The sequence below is a fragment of the Leptonychotes weddellii genome, chromosome 14 (assembly GCF_054177405.1).
Source record: "Leptonychotes weddellii isolate Sample4059 chromosome 14, ASM5417740v2, whole genome shotgun sequence".
Lineage (NCBI taxonomy): Eukaryota > Metazoa > Chordata > Mammalia > Carnivora > Phocidae > Leptonychotes > Leptonychotes weddellii.
The window spans coordinates 55,525,427-55,543,037 of NC_138382.1; the positions used below are offsets into that span (position 1 = coordinate 55,525,427).

At 36.2% G+C, this 17,611-nt stretch overlaps 1 protein-coding gene across 1 annotated transcript; it reads left to right on the plus strand.

The window, feature by feature from the left end:
* Positions 1-7,061: 7,061 nt before the first annotated feature.
* Positions 7,062-8,045, plus strand: LOC102738623 (olfactory receptor 13F1-like). Its single transcript, XM_006727650.1, has one exon. The coding sequence runs from the start codon at positions 7,062-7,064 to the stop codon at positions 8,043-8,045; it is 984 nt and encodes a 327-aa protein (XP_006727713.1).
* The last annotated feature ends 9,566 nt before the right edge of the window (positions 8,046-17,611 follow it).

Genomic DNA, 17,611 nt, shown 5'->3' on the forward strand with positions numbered 1-17,611 from the left:
GTGGGGATATATCCAAGGCAAAACAACAGGATAAAGTCAGTTAAAAGGCAGAATGTTCTCCTGAGATCAAGAACAAGGCAAGAATGTCCACTACCACCACTTCCATATAACATTGTACTCGGTGTCCTGGGCAGTGTAATAAGGCAAGAAAAATAAATAAAAGCCATTACAACTGGAAAGAAGGAAACTATATTTATTCACAGACTGTGTATGACACAACTACAAAAAATTCCAAGGAATCCACAAAATAACTAATAAAATTACTATGAGAATTTACCTAAGCTATCAGGATGTGTCAAATCACACAAACCATTTGCATTTCTATTTACCAATAATAAATAATTGGAAAATATATTTTTAAACATCATTTGAAATAGATTAAAAAGAAAAATAACAGAAAATTAATAGAAGATGTGTAAGACTTTTATACTGAAAGCTACAAAGCACTGTAGAAACAAATAAAGGAAGACCTATTACAGAGATACCTTTTTCATGAATTAAAAGTCAATATTAAGTTATCAGTTCTTCCCAAATTGATTTAGAGATTAATGCCATTCCATTCAAAATCTAGGCAGAGATTTTAGAGAAACTGCTAAGATGATTCTAAAACTGAAATGGAAATGAAAGGACCTAGAATAGCCCAATTTTTAAAAAGAACGAAGTTGGAAGACTATGCTACTTTATTATTAAACTTATTATAAACCTATAATAACCAAGTCACTTGGTATTGATATAAAGTAAAACAAATCAATGGAACAGGACAGAGGTGTACAGAGAGAGACCCACACATATATGGTCAATGGATTTTCAACAAAGATGCTAAGGTAATTCAATGGGGAAAGGATGGTTTCTTCCATAAATAATGCTCCATATCTCACACCATACACAACAATGGATTTGAAATAGACCATAGACTTAAACATAAACATTCAACCTATAAAACTGCCCATGAGACACAGAATATCATTTTTACCATTGAGAAGGCAAAGATTTATTATATAGAATCCAAAAATATCACCATCCAAAAGATGTTATTCATCTTTTGGCCTTGCAGGTGCTTAATTAATGTCTTATTTTGACACATTCTTTCATTATGTTTTGATGTTAGCTTCTACAGATGTCCTGTATTATGTTTTGGAAGTATCCTATTGTTGTTGTTGTTAGGTGCTATTTTTAACTTTCTCCCAGCTTTATATAGGTACAATTGACAAGTAAAAGGTATGTATTTATGGTGTACAATGTAATGTTTTGAAATGCATATACATCGTGAAATGATTACCACGATCATGCTAATTAACATATCCATCACCTCAGATAGTTATTTTTGTGTGTGCGTATGCTGAGTAAACATTTAAGATTGACTCTCTCAGCCAATTTCAAGTATAAAATATGGTATTATTAACTACACTCACCATGCTGTATATTAGATCTCTAAAACTTATTCATCCTGCATAACTGAAACTTTGTACCATTTCCTCATTTCCTCATATCCTCTAACCTAGAGCCCCTGCTTGGTACCATTCCACTCTATGATTCCATGAATTCAACTTTTTTAGATTCCACACAAAAGTGAGACAATGTACTATTTGACTCTCTGTGCCTGGCTTATTTCACTTAGTATAATGTCCTTGAGATTCATCCTAATTGTAGCATGTGACAAGATTTCTCTCTTTTAAGGCTGAATAATATTCAGTTGTATGAATATACCATTATTTCTTTATCTGTTCCTCTGCTGATAGACACTTAGGTGGATTCCATCCTTCACTATTGTGAATAATGCTACAATAAACAAGGGAGTGAAGAAGATATCTCTTTGAGATACTGGATTTCATTTCCTGGGATTGCTGGATCATATGGTAGTACTATTTTTAGTTTTTTGAGGAAACTCCATAATATTTTCCATAGTGGCTGTACTAATTTGCATTCCCACTAACAGTGCACAAGCATTCCTTTTCCTCCACATCCTCACCAATACTTATCTTTTGTCTTTTTTTTATAATAGTCATTCTAACAGATTAAGGTGATAGCTCAATATAGCTTTTTACAGGTTTTAATTTAAATTCCAGTTATTTGACATATGGTGTAATATTAGTCTCAGGTATATAATTTAGTGATTCAACACTTCCATACAATACCCGGTGCTCATCACTACAAGAGCACTCCGTAATCCCCATCATCTATTTAACCCACCCCTACCACCTGCCTCCCCTCTGGTAACCACCAGTTTGTTCTCTATTGTTATGATGTACATTATCTCTGATGATTAATGATGTTGAGCATTTTTGCATATACCTGTTGGCTATTTGTATGTCTTTATTGGAAAAAATGTCTATTCAGGTCCTTTGCCCATTTTTAAATTGGGTATTTGTTTCCTGAATTGTTTGAGTTCCTAATATATTTTAGATATGTACAGTTCACAAATATCTTCTCCCATTCCACAAGTCAACTCTTCACTCTATTGATTGTTCTTTGCTGTGAGGAAACATTTTAGTTTGATGCAATCCCATTTTTCCATTTTGCCTGTGCTTTTGGAGTCATAATCAAAAATCATTGTCAAGACCAATGTTAAAAAGCTTTCTCCCTATGTTTTCCACTAGTAGTTTTATATTTCAAGTCTTATATTTAAGTCTTTAATCCCTTTTGAGGTGATTTAAGTATATGGTCTGAGGTAAGGGTCCAATTTCATTCTTCTGCATGTGGATATCCAATTTTATGAACACCAATTTAAAAAATTTTTTTAATTATGTTCAATTAGCTGAGAACTTCCCTAACATGGGAGAGCAAACAAGCATTCGTGTCCAAGAGGCAGAGAGGACCCCTCCCAAAATCAATAAAAATACATCAACACCATGACGTTTAATAGTGAAGCTTGCAAATTTTACAGCCAAAGAAACTGTCCTGAGAGTAGCTAGGGAGAGGAGGTTCCTTAAGTATAGAGGAAGGAACATCAGAATAACATCAGACCTATTCACAGAAGCCTGGCAAGACAGAAAGGGCTGGCAAGACATATTCAGGGTACTAAATGAGAAGAACATGCAGCCAAGAATACTTTATCCAGTGAACACCATTTGTTGAAGAGACTATCCTTTCCCCATTTTATAATCTTGGCACCTTTGTTAAAGATCAATTAACTGTAAGTGCATGAATTTATTTCTGGTTTCTATTCTGTTCCCATTGGTCTAGATCTGCTTTTATGCCAGCACCATGCTATTTTAATTGCTACAGCTTGGTAGTATATTTTGAATTCAGAAAATGTGATGTTTCCAGCTTTGTTCTTTCTCAAGATTGGTTTGGCTATTTGAGATCTTTTGTGGTTCCATAGAAATTTTAGGACTGTTATTTTCTATTTCTGTGAAAAATTCCATTGGAATTTTAATAGAAATTTCATTGAATTTGTAGATTTATTTGGGTGGTATGGACATTTTAACAAAATTAATTCTTCCAATCCATGAGTGTGGATATCTTTCCATTTATTTGCATCTTTTTCAATTTCTCTAATCAATCTCTTTAATTTTTAGTGTACATATATTTCACCTCCTTGGTTAAACTTATTCCTAAGTATTTTATTATTTTAATGCTATTATAAGTGGGATTGTTTTCTTAATATCCCTTTCTGATAGTTCATTATTATGAATAGAAATGCAACAGACTTTTGTACATTGATCTCGTATCCTGCAACTTTACTGAATGTGTTTATTAGTTCTAACAGTTTTTTTGGTGGAGTCTTACGGGTTTTCTATATATAAGAAAATGCCATCTGCAAACACAGACAATATTCATTCTTCCTTTCCAGTTTTTTATTTCTTTTTCTTGTCTAACTGCTCTTGCTATGACCTCCAGCACTATACTGAATAGAAATGGCAGGAGTGGGCACCCTTGTCTTGTTCCTGGTCGTAGAGGAAAAGCTTTCAGCTTTTCACTTAGGAAGTTAGCTGTAGACTTGTCACATGTGGCCTTTATTATATTGAAGTACATTCTTTATAGTTTGTTGAGAATTTTTATCATAAAACGGTGTTGAATTTTATCATATACTTTTTTCTGCATCTGTTGTGATAATCATCAGGGGCTGACCTATATGTTGGGGCTGCAGCTGCCTGCTTCACACTGGGGTAGACATGGAAGCTACATCCACAAGGGCAGGCATTCAGCCTGGGGCCTCAGGGCCTGACCTAGCACTGTGGTGGCCAGGAGTGTTGTTCTGGGGGGAGTGAGCTTGGGCGCCCTGTGTTGGGGTTCACAGTAATGTTGGATACTACTTCACTCTTCCTGCCCCTAGAGTGTCTCTATGCATTGCACTGCTCAGGCTTGAGGAAAGGATGACATTGGTAATGGGAACATGTTGTTCTTACCCTCTTCAATGTGTCTTTTCTTATTTCTGGGCTCGGGTTCAGTGGAGATCTGGAAGTATTTACCAATCCATAACTCTCATCTGAAATCCTTAGCTCTTGTAAAGGTATTTTCATTTGTGGATAATTGTTCAAACTTATGTTTCTGTGAGAGTACAAGCTCTGAAAAGTACTATTTCACCATCTTGCTGATGTCCCTGTGGAAGTATCCTTTTATTGCTAGCTTGCTGAGAGCATTTTATTTTATCATAAGTAGGGTTTGAATTTTTCCATGGAGGTTCAGAATTTCTCTTCTTTTCAATGTGCTTTGAGGTATCTCCAAAGCAGAAGTGTGGTTTGTGCTTTATACATAGTGGGGGAGTCAGATCAGCAACCTTCCTCAGTCTTAGTTACTGCTTCCCTCTAGATATTTGTGGGGAAGCCCTAAAGTACAGTTCTCTTCTAGGCATAATGAGGTCAGCCTAAATTATTTACTTCCAGCCTCATAAGCCTTGGCCTACAGAAATCGAACGAGTAAGCTGGGAATTGTATTGGATAAAGGAATTCAGAGGGAAATGGGACTCTGGGGCCAGATGTCAGCCTCTTCTTCCTTTTGCTTCAACCATTTGTATTATGGCTGCAGTGAATCTTGTCTAAATGAGAGGAGAAAGGCAAGAACATTGCTGTAGCCAAACAAGGAAGGAAACAGTGAGAAGGGGAAGTAAATACAAGAAAGGAAGAGGATTCAAGAAACAAACAGAAAACTGTAGAAGAGAGAAAAATCTAAAATCTTCAAGTACCTACTATATATTAGGTACTATGTAAGTTGCTTTACATAAAATATCTCTACTCCTCATAACAACCCTGATAAAGAAATATTATCATTGCACTTTTACAAATAAGCCGAATCTCAATAAGGATCACCAACTTTCCCTAGATGACAAAAAGGAAATGGTGGAAGGTATTTGTAGCACTAATTACTTAGCCTTTCCTGTGCACCAAGCTGTCCTATAGTTAAAGATGTGAATCATCCCAGAGCCTTGAAGGTTATATCCCTATGGGAGCAGAGTAAATACAAGACCTCAAGGCTACATTCTGTTTGTAATCAATCAAACAATGAGGAGGGGATTTCTGGTTGTTGTTGTTGTTTAATCTTGGCAATAGTTCAAATTTATAACCTTCTCTGAGAAGGAGAACATATTTGATGTGATATAAGCAATTTAGTAATAGTCATGGTTATAATCTGTTATTAAAAAATAAGGCATCCTATCACAATTGCACAGTGATGAAACTGGCAGCATGTTTTCTCCACCCTACCATGAACTATTCACCATCAGTCTTTCACTCAGAAAACAGAAAATTGTGAACAGAGATTATAAAAATCACTCAAATAAAAAATCACTGGATTTCTGAAGGATCAAGATGCCTTTATATAGTGAAGCTATCTTCTCAAAATGGTTCTACCTTGAAAGAAGTATTCTTTAAACAAATTGGCCCTTCACGTTCTATGAAGAACATTTACTCTTATCTTATTTTTGAGCTATGATGAGCAATGGAAGAGTTACTTAAGCTTTCCTTCTTCCATCTTCGGTGGGCTCCACATCAAGTATAACTTCATATTGTACATATTATGAAGTCCTCCACATCAAGTATAACTTCATATTGTACATATTATGAATGTCCTTCAATCTAAAGGAGAAACTGCCAACAATATTTATTCTCATTAACTTTATTTAAATTAGCCAGCTTGACTTATTTTATAACACAATCAGAAGCAAAGTTCACCTTCCCAAAGACAGTGTAGACAGGAACATGTTTATTTCTTGTTTGAACAACACTGCAATTAGAACAGACAAGCTACTGACTATAATTGGATCTATGGGACATTATCCCTGGAGTTTCAGAATTTTAATATTGTACAAATAGATTTCTAACTTTAATTTGCTGTATGAATTGGAAACTTCTCACAAGCAACAAAAAACTTAAATTGCCTTACAGTGCCAATAGCTGGTCCTTTGGAGGATGTTTCTGGAGCATAGATGCCAGGGCAACTCTGGCTATATGAAAGAAATTTTTATATAGGTCTACCACCATAAGAATATCTGTCATCATCTTCCTGGGTTTGAGATGGAAACTGCAGACCTGTGTTGAAAGTTCAAGGCTTTCAGTAATTAATGTATGACTGCAGAAATTTGTATTTTTTTTTTTCTCACTGAATGTCCCAAATAATTTTGGACAGAACTCTAAGGGTGACAGAAGAAATGATGAGCTTGGAAAGCAGAACAGTTCCTAAGTAAGAAGACTGTTACCAAACTAGGGGAAGAAAATCATTCCAATGGTTCAGGTAAATGGATGACTTATCCATAGATCAGTTATAAATGTGGTTTCAGAAAAAGAAAGAATGCATAAGATTATTTCTTTCCTCAATCTCTCATGATGTTTATGAAATAAACCTCCCCCTTCCCAACACTGCCAAAAAATATATTGTATCAAAAATAACAGCTTGAAGATTTATCTGTTGACTTCCTGCTTGAAATTTTCCTAATTAATGACAAATTCCTTCAAACATATATTACTAATACTATCACCAAGCTAGAGAAGCATTTAACTACATAGACTACAAGTTCATATGAAGAAAAAAAATGCCAGAAAATATGAAGGGAGACAATCTTATGTTTTATATATAACATGTGATGTTAATCCTTCTATGCATATACATAAATATGACATAATAAAATGTTCCAGGCAAATTTGACATCTGTAACAATTTTTTTCTTCCTGGGATTTTCCCACTACCCCAAAGTTGAGGTCATTGTGTTTGTGCTGTGCTTGCTGATGTACTTGATCACCCTGCTGGGTAATATAATTCTGATCTCCATCACCGTCCTGGATTCCCACCTACACAAACCCATGTACTTCTTCCTCAGCAACCTCTCCTTTTTAGACATCTGGTACACCTCTTCTGCTTTTATTCCAATGCTGGCAAACTTTGTTTCAGGGAAAAACACCATCTCATTCTTAGGGTGTGCTGCTCAGATGTACTTTTCTCTTGCCATGGGTTCCACTGAGTGTGTGCTCCTGTCCATGATGGCTTATGACCGGTATGTGGCCATCTGCAACCCCCTGAGGTACCCCATCATCATGAACAAGAGCGTCTGTGTGCAGATTGCGGCTGGCTCCTGGGTGACAGGCTGCCTCACCACCCTGGTGGAAACAGTGTCTGTGCTGCAGCTCTCTCTGTGTGGCCATAACACAATCAATCATTTCGCTTGTGAAATTCTGGCTGTCTTGAAACTGGTTTGTGTGGACACCTCTGTGGTGGAATTAATCATGCTGGTGATCACCATACTTCTCCTTCCCATGACAATGCTTCTAATTTGCATATCTTATGCATTCATTCTCTCCAACATCCTGAGAATCAGCTCAGTGGATGGTCAAAGCAAAGCCTTTTCAACATGCACAGCCCACCTGACTGTGGTGGTTTTGTTCTATGGGACAGCTCTCTCCATGTACCTGAAGCCCTCGGCTGTAGATTCACAGGAAATAGATAAATTTATAGCTTTGGTATATGCTGGATTAACCCCCATGTTGAATCCTATCATCTATAGTCTACGGAACAAAGAGGTAAAAGCAGCTGTGAAAAAACTGCTGTTTAGAAATCCTTTTAGTACTGTGTTAATTTCTGCCCTCAGTAATATTGGAGCAAGCAGACTCATCTGAATAATCTCCAAGATTATCCAGAAAGCTGCAAAATAGTTGGTATAAACCAAACTTTGGAAAATACTCAGTTTTGATAGTTCAACACTAAGTTTAATATCTTGATTTGTCTTGTAAATAAAGCTCCTGAAATTAATGAATCACTTAGGCAGAATGAATTGTTTCCAGAAAAGTATTTAACATTCATTGAATATTAATATAACATTAAAATTATACAATTTATTATTGTTTCCTGTTTGACTTGCTATACATCTAAGAGTCAACTCTAGCATCACCATGCCAATAACTAATACCCCAAGAGTATAAAATTTTAGGCCTATTAAATTTGGAAATAATTTCTCCTTATACGATTTGCAACTATATCTGAATTTATGAAGAAATAGGTTTTTTTCATAAGTGTTGATACAATTTGAGGTATGTCTTAATTCATAAAACCAAGACACTATCAATTTTAGAACGTTTCCTAGTTTCTAAATGTTAAAATGTGAAAAATATGGTTTTAGATTTAATGAACTATAGCATGATTGATTTTGTTTATTTGGGATGGATGTGTATGTGAGGGATGAATAAATGTCTATGTATATGCAAAGATATCACAACAAGGGTTTGTACAATTGTAATCCTGCATATGAAGTGGAGTAAAGAAATAGCTTTTGGGACATCTTGAAATATCTATGGTAATAAGGTCAGAATATTCCCATATTAAACTTTGTCTCAGTGAATTAATCAACACATACATGTACCATGTTACTATTTAGAGCATGCTAAATTGACCCATTAAGGCTGAAAAAGAAAAGATTTCTACCCTGTAGAGATTACATTGCAAAAGAAATGATTTATGAATGTACACACATATTGTGGGGAAACATTCATGGATATGTTTATTATATGTGAGCAAAATTACATAAACTGTAATTTTATTAATATTGTATATTGATGAGTTTGTCTTTTCCACCTTCACTGGGGCTGGGGAATAATGAAACCCATGTGTACACATAACTTCCTTTCCTCTGTATAAGAGAGATATTTTTGGACAGACATGGCTGATGACTTTATTATATGGAACAAGTGACTCTTGCTAGCATAGATATAATCTTCCCGAGTTTCAGATTTAGAGAAGGTGGAACAATTATAGATAATTATTGCAGAAGGTGTCACCCTGAACAAGTCAGAGTTTGCAAGGAATTATTGTTGAGAGTGAATGGGCCAATGATGGAAACTTGGGGAAAAAAAATTCAGAGCAGGAACTGTGCTGGTTTTTTTTTTTTTTTAATTTAATTTATTTATTTGACAGAGAGAGACAGCTAAAGCAGGAACACAAGCAGGGGCAGTGGGAGAAGGAGAAGCAAGCCTCCCGCCGAGCAGGGAGCCCGACGCGGGGCTTGATCCCAAGACCCTGGGATCATGACCTGAGCCAAAGGCAGACGCCTAACGACTGAGCCACCCAGGCACCCCTGTGTTGGTTCTTAATACAAGTACCCTTAGTATATATGAGTATATATAACTTTTTTCTTTCTCAGATAATAGATGCCCAATGCTATTAATTCAGAATCTCTCCAAAGGTAGGAACTGGGAATTTGTATCATAAATAAAAACAGCATAGTTATTCTGATTTTCATCCTTATTTATACATTTCACTACCAGACAACAATGACTACAGTGTGATGCTGTTATTTGGTTAAAGAGGAGGAAAGAATCTTAACCCTATTACCTACCCAATCTCTATAATTATTTACAACAAACACCGATTTCAAGTAATCACAAACATTGAGCCTATTCATATTCATCTTATTTGCTTATATGGGTGAAAAGAAAATCTATAAATAAGGTATTGAAATTAAAGGCTTATGCCTCATTAGTTCCAGAAGTCATATGATATCTTCTTCAATAACTTTTGTCTATCACTGTTTCTGAGGAATGTGGATTAGCTAATTATTGCCTGTGAAGTAAGCCAACCAGCTGTCCATAGGCAAAACCCAATAAAATGGCCTTATCCCACTTAGTTGGATCACCATAGGCCTAGAGAAGGTCCTCAGATTTCAGGGCCTTTTGCAAGAGTCATCTTATCTAAACAACTAGATCCAGGATTGAGTAAACTTCTGCATGGTTCCAGTATGTTTTGTTTGCTGTCTTCCAAAACTGGAAGTGCATATGTAATCTTGAATTGTATTTTGATTACTTCTTCATTATTCTATATTCCATGATGAACAGCCTCCACTGCTACAACATTCTTCATCAAGAGGAGAAATAGTTCATTAGAATGAAGCTTACAAAATTGCATCATATTCCAGTCCTACTTCTCTGAGGTAACATGCAGGTCACACCCTGCAATATTCATATTCAGTGTCCTTGGATGTTTCACTCACACGGGTGCTTAATTTCAACAGATGAGTAACTTCAGCTCTTTGTGGAAAACTTACTATTTTAACTTTCAGAGAGCAACCTTGATTCCAAGTTCTTAAGGAGTGTCTCACTATGACCCACACTCATGTACTACTTTTAAATATATTCATGTGAGCTCAGAGGAAACACTTGCCTTTGCAATCACCCAGTAAATGGGAACTTACCATGCCACTAGATTTCTAAATGTCTGTCTGATTAAAGGTTTTTTTTTTTTTTTCAGGTTAATAAGATTTTACATGATTTCTAATGTGGTCTTTTATTTTTCATTTCAGTAATTTCCCATAACCAAAGAACATACTAATACCTGTGCTACTTTACTTGTTTTAAGTTATCCAGAAACTTTACTGAACAATTCTAAAAATTAAGATCATCTGGAATGCTTGCTTAAAATATCATGTTCATGCTCAACCTAGATCCATCAAGTCAGAATTTCCAGGGGAGAGATCTCCATAAGAGACTCTTGACTATAGGGAACAAACTGAGGGTGGCTGGAGGGGAGGTGGGTGGAGGGATGGGCTAAATGGGTGATAGGCATTAAGGCGGGCACTTGTAATGAGCAGTTGGTGTTACTTGCAGGTGATAAATCACTAAATTCTACCCCTGAAACTAATACTACACTATATGTTAACTAACTTGAATTTAAATAAAATCTGGAAAGGAAAAAAAATTAAAAAGCATTTCCAGGGAAGAGATCTGTTAATCTGTATGTTTTATAAGGCCCAGTCAATATCATCATATGAGAATGGTGAAAATTCTGATTCAGAGCATTAAATGGAAGAGACTGAACCCTATTACCTAATGCTTTTAGAATGGGAGGAGGGAGGGGAGAGATGTGTTAAGTACCAAGGACATAGAATATCCCACTTCAGAATTGATCAGAATTTAGGGAAAATATGTGTTGTCTGCCAGAGCTTCATTATAAAGTACCAGGGAAGATTCCATTTAATGATGTGAAAAGTTTGAGTGCAAAACCCTTGGGACTCTGTTCAAAAAAAAAAGCTGTTTAAATGCAAGGTTTCATTCTGTTTTGTCTGCTGCAGCTTTCTTTGTATAGAGAAAAATGTTAAAAAACAAATTCATCAATTTAATTTGAAAAGTATATTCTTTTTTTTTTTAAGATTTTATTTTTAAGTAATCTCTACACCCAACATGGGCTCAAACTTACAATCCCCAAGATCAAGAGTCACATGTTCTACCAGCTGAACCAGCCAGGCACACCCCTGAAAAAAATATATTCTAAATATACTGGAGGGATGAGATATTTTAAAGGTGATTTAAGTATGCTTAGGTGTTTTTTTTTTTAACTTTATCACTTTAGCAAGATCTCTTATCAGTAAAGGACAATTACAGCAGAATGATTCTAGGAGCTAGAGTCAGAAAAGCCAAGTTTGAGACCTTAATTTGTCATCTATAGCTCTCTCCTTTAAGATGTGAATCGCATTTGAATACCATAGTATTATTAAAAGTTTTCTTAAAATGTCATCTGCATGTTGTGTTAAGATCAGTCTACAGGGGTAATTTTAGAGTCAGGAAGACTTTGGAAACCTATTGTAGTAATTTTAGCCCCAGGCCAGAGTGACAGTTACAGAGAAGGTGAGCAACAGTCAAATTCTGGATACACTGACAAAGCAGAGCCAACAGGATTTCCCAAAGGATATGGGTGAAGAGGAAAAGAAGCACCAAAGATGACTTCAAGGTTTTCAGACCGAAAAGTGGAAAAGGATAGAGGTGGAACTCATTGAAAGAAGAAAGGTATAGTCGGAGTAGATCTGTGGCAGAATACCAGGCATTCATTGTAGACACTAGGTGCAAAATGTCTATTAAATATGACAACAATGCTGAAGAGTGAATGTACAAGTCTCGTGTTAAGAGCAGAAGTCTGGGACAGGGATATCAATTTGGGAGTCATCAGCATATGAATGTTTTTTAAAATCAAGAGACTGGATAAGATCACCAAGGTAGTGAGTATAGATAATAAGACAAGAGGTTGAGCCCTGGGACATCATATCAGCAATAGTCAGTATTAAAGATCTTTACCTGTCATGATGCAGGGGTGACAGATGATAGTGAGGCCTCTCCATTCTCTGTGTCCAATTATAGATCTGGGCCCACAACTGTCCACCCTGTCACACAGTTGTCATTCTGTATTTAACTATCATTTTAGTAGCTATATATTTACTTACATGAATTAAAAATATCTATCCTAATCATTCCTCTATTCAGGAGTGTTTCTAATCAGTGTCTATTATCACTAATGCTGAAATAAATATCTTCCTGTGTTTGATTTTCCCTTCTTTTTGATGAAATCTTAGAGTAAATTCCTAGGAGTGGCTTTACTTCATCAAAGGCAATGAACAATTTTATGGCTCTCAATAGAAAAGTTTTATAGTTCTTGAAATATATCCCCAAATTACTTTCAAAAGGGGTTATACCAATTTATTTTACATGCTACAGCTCTATTAAAATAGGTAATATTACTAAATGAAACTGCAACACTAATTCAACCCAAATCAAACTGTCTAAAACTACTTTTTCATGATATATTCTTCCTACAACTGTTTTGTTTTTTGTTTCACTTCTCCCATTTAATATGTGTCTTCATTTTTCTTATTAAATATCTTGTGTAATGGTATTAGTAGGCATTCAGATGGAATTTGAGAATTCAAATGCAGAGGAATTTGAGAAAAATTGGGCCTACCTTCAGAGCTTGAAAATATGTGTACATAGGAGACAGAGTAATAGCTAGAGCTATAGTGACTCAAATGTCTGGACTTAAAAGTTACCCTTTGGCTACCTCACAGAGCTATATGTTGGCATCTGTCCATATGGAGTATGTCAGCAGTAATAGTTTGAGAAGCTGAAGACTTGGAAGTAAAATAATTCTGGTTAATGATGAAATATGAGGATTGGCCATGAAAATCAGTTTCTAATATGGAGTCAAAGGAAAGGTCATTGAAGTTGATAAGATTAAAGTATAGAAACCAGATGACAACAAAGGAAGATTTTTCAGCTAGATCCAAAACAGGGTATCTCTTAGCACTCCATGATTGGATATCTCTACTCCCCTATTTAGGAAGAATGGTTAGTATGCAATAAACAGAAAGCTCTGGGGGGTTCAGGTTTTTTTTTAATTTCATCTTTTTTATTATCAATTTAAAGTTCTAAAATCCTACAAGAACAAAACTCCCTTTGACCTTAGTGAAAACAACTTTATGGGCCTGCAAACCTTATGTTTGATCTTGTCTCCATCTCTTAATTTACATGTAGGATGCTCGAGAAGAGATTGTGACAAATATTCTGAAAATGTGAAAGAATTTGTTATACATGTTTGTTTTCAAACTTTACACTACTAATTTACTTTCACCTCAATTTTTAAATATATGTTTATCCTATTATACAGTCTGCATGTATGTTAGGCATAATTACTTTTATGCATGATGTATTTGAATAAATTTACAAATAAAATTAAAAGTGCAATTAGTCTCAGGGGCACCTGAGTGGCTCAGTCAGTTAAGTGTCTGACTCTTGATTTTGGCTCAGGTCATGATCTCAGGGCCCTGGGATCCACCCTGCATTGGGCACCCGGCTCAGCAGGAGTCTGTTTGAGGATTCTCTCCCTCTGCCCCTCCCCCTCTTGCGTTCTCTTTCTCTCTAAAATAAATAAATAAATCTATTTTTAGAAAGTGCTATTAGTTTCTCTTTTGTTGATGTTGTTTTTATTGTCAAGGAGAGCTTGGACTCAAGTGAGCCCATTACATTTGTGTTTTCATCATGTTGGCTTCCTTTGTAGGCAGCCCAGTAGATGGTCAACTGGTCATGCGGCAAAAACTTTTCTGGACAATGTCTAAAGTAAGATCTTCATTTTGAGTGAAAAGTTAAGGATGGAGATTTCAGATGTGCTGAAAACAGAGGCAATCCTGAAGGAAGGGCACCTGCATGTCAACTGGTGTAGACAGAGTTTTCATCTTTTTTTTTTAAGATTTATTGATTATTTGTTTGTTTGTTTGAAGGGAGTAGGGGCAGAGGGAGAGAGAAACCCAAGCAGACCCCAGGCTGAGCGTGGAGCCTGATGTGGGGCTCAATCGCAACATCCTGAGATCACAACCTGAGCTGAAACCAAGAGTCGGACACCCAACCGACTGGGCCACCCAAGCATCCCATGTTTCATCTTCCAAAATGGTCTTCTGTGTGTTCAATAATTTCCCTATTCAGCCTAATACAAAGGAGGAAAGGCGCAAAAACTAGTACACCTGAGCCTAACAATTGGAATTTATGTACACTGTTCTACTCTTGTAGTTTCTGTGTAATTGATGAGCAAGATGAGTCCTACTAAGTAAATCTATTGGGGTACAAGCTGTGTAAGACTGTCATAAGCTGGTTTCCCAGGTAACAGACTCTGAGACAGAGATTTGCCACTGGAGATTGACTGGGGCATGTCCTCAGAAACAACATCAATAAGAGGGTGAGAGAAGAGGACTGTGCAGAAAGGAAGTTATTTGCAACCCAGGATCAGAAGCCTCAGCCAATCCCACAGTGATCTCTAAAACTGATGGTCCTTTACAGAAATCCCAAATCGAGGCTAAGGTCTAGGGCATTTGTATCCCTACATGGAACAGTCATTGGATAAAATCTGACCTAGGAAGGAGTAAAATCCATGGGCAAAGCAGCTCTCTCCAGCTGAAAGAATATGCCACAGACGGACACAGCTGTGGATCATCAGCGCCAAAAATCCCAGCAGGGTGGTATGCCACAGAAAAACAACTGCCATAGTGAAGATGAACACTTTAATTTGTCAAATGACAGGATGGGAAAGAAGTGGAAAGGAGAGAGAAAAAAAATCAGAAAAAAAGATCTTGGCAATAATAAACTCAAAACTTACAGGTGAATCTTATAAAAACAAAAAACAAAAAACAAAAAAAACTAGGTAGCCTCTGGGCCTGATCCATTCATACCCTTTTAAGAGAACCCCAAAATCAGTCTTGATAAGAAAATCTCCCAAGTTAAACAACCAGAGCCTAGTGTATAATTAAGGTATAGTCTCTGGGCTAATTAGGGAAGATAAGAAGTAGAGAGAAAATTAAAGAAAAAGTGAAGGGCAGACTAATAATACTGTGCAGGATTTTCATTGTGTTTTGCCAGGCACTGTACTTGGTACTTAATAGCTATTTCATTGGATTCTATCAATAAGTCTAAGAAGTAGGTATTAGTCCCATTTTATGGATAGGAAGCTAAAGCTCATAGATTAAATGTCCAAGTTCATACAATTTAAGGAGTTGTAAGTCACCTTATCTAGATTAAGAAAAAGTCTTAAATAGCACAACTTTCTTTGGACACACAATCAAAACTATGTGGCATGTGAACCCATGCAATGGTAAGTCATATTAAATTGATGTTTTATAGAGATTACAAATTATATCATACTTTTTATTCATCATTTATTATTTAATGATAGGCTATTTTATGCCAATAAAGAAACTGAAGTCCAAAGAAATGAAACAACCTGGCCTAGAATCCCCAACTGGGTGATGGCACAATGACTCCTTTGAAACTCCACCCTATGTGACTTTAATATCATCACTCTTCTCATCATTCCACAGTATCAGCTGCTTGGAGAATTAAGGCCAAAACCTTTCTATCCATCTCTTTCACAACAGAATAAGGCTAATGAGCCCCCAAGTGATCTCTAACCCTGTAAAATCTGTAGGTTCCAAAGGGGGCCAGATAATATAGCATCAACCTAAATAAAGAGGTAAACTGAGCCAAGCCTGAATTACCAGAAAGTTTAATTAGGAATAGAAGATAAATTGCAATTTAGGAAACTCAAACTGTGCAAACCACAGGTGAGCCCTTTGAAAGTTTGGGTTAGGCTGTATTTATGGACAAGGAACATAAGGAGTCGGGAAGTTTCAGCTGGAGTCCAAGTAGGAATTTCACTTGCTTGAGGATGGGGAGAGATTCTTGGCAAATGTTCATTGTTGGGAGAAAATTCCAGTTTTCTGTAAGTCAGGCATTCACAGGGAATCAGTCTCGCAGTTCTTAAGTTTTTTATTCCTGAGGGCACATGCCTGTTTCATTTTAGACTGAAATCCTTTCACACTAGGTAACTGTTTACTTTCTTTGTTAGTACATATATTGGTATGGGTAAAATCACTTCCCATGGACATGCAGGCCACATTCTAATATTTAATGTTTTACTGGAAACCACATCTTGTTCATTTCTAAGCTCCCTTAACAGTATGGGCCTGGGCAAGAGTTGCTTCATGAGTCTATAATAAATTAGGAGTCTGCCTCAGTCTGGCTTTGCAACTTGTTTCTTTGCAAAACCATTACTTTGTTTTCAAAGATCAGAGCCTGCACAAGGAAGATGGAAGGGATTGATGATTCCTTTCAGGACTGAAGTAGACCTGATTACCTAACCAGCTCCAACATGCTCTCAAAATAACACAGAAGCATATCAGTATAGAGTGGCTTTGGCGTCACCACAGAAAGATGGCCTCTCCATAAGTAATTGCATTGTAATGAGAAAGAGAACTATTTGGTAGGAAAAATTAGCTAAACAGGGAAGAAAGGCAATACTCTGAATGCCAGAGAAATGAGGGCTAGCAAGCGCTTCCAAGAGAGAATGACTTACTTACAAAGTGTTATGGTAACAGCATCATAAAGAATGAACAAAAATTCTCATGAAACAGGATTCCTGGCTGCAGTAGTAATACTAAAAGTAAGTAATAACTAATAATAATCCAGAACATTTATTGAATTATTACTGTGTTCCAGACACTCTCCTAAGTTCCTTACATGTAGTAATTTAATACAAACAATAATGTTATGAATTGGTATTCATAATAATTTATTCTGTTTCATCAACCATATTTCTTCCTCTACTTTCCAAACAAACAACCTTAGTAAAGAGAGATTAAGTGACTTATGTTGTTTACAAATCAGGTACATGCAAGAGCTGGGATCAAAGCAATTTGACACCAGAACCAGTCACTTAATGATTATGCTATTCTTCCTCTCACAATAAACTGAACATCCTTGAATTCATGTTTCCTTCTCATCGTCACTAACAGACAGTTATGTTGGAAAAACCTTGAAGTCCAAGTTCTTCAAAAGGTTTTACATTGGGTTAAATTCCTGAATCCTCATATTTATCTTCTTTTTTTTTT

What these genes read in the sequence shown, in the direction of transcription:
- LOC102738623 (XM_006727650.1), top strand. Translation starts at nt 7,062, where the DNA reads ATGTTCCAGGCAAATTTGACATCTGTAACAATTTTTTTCTTCCTGGGA.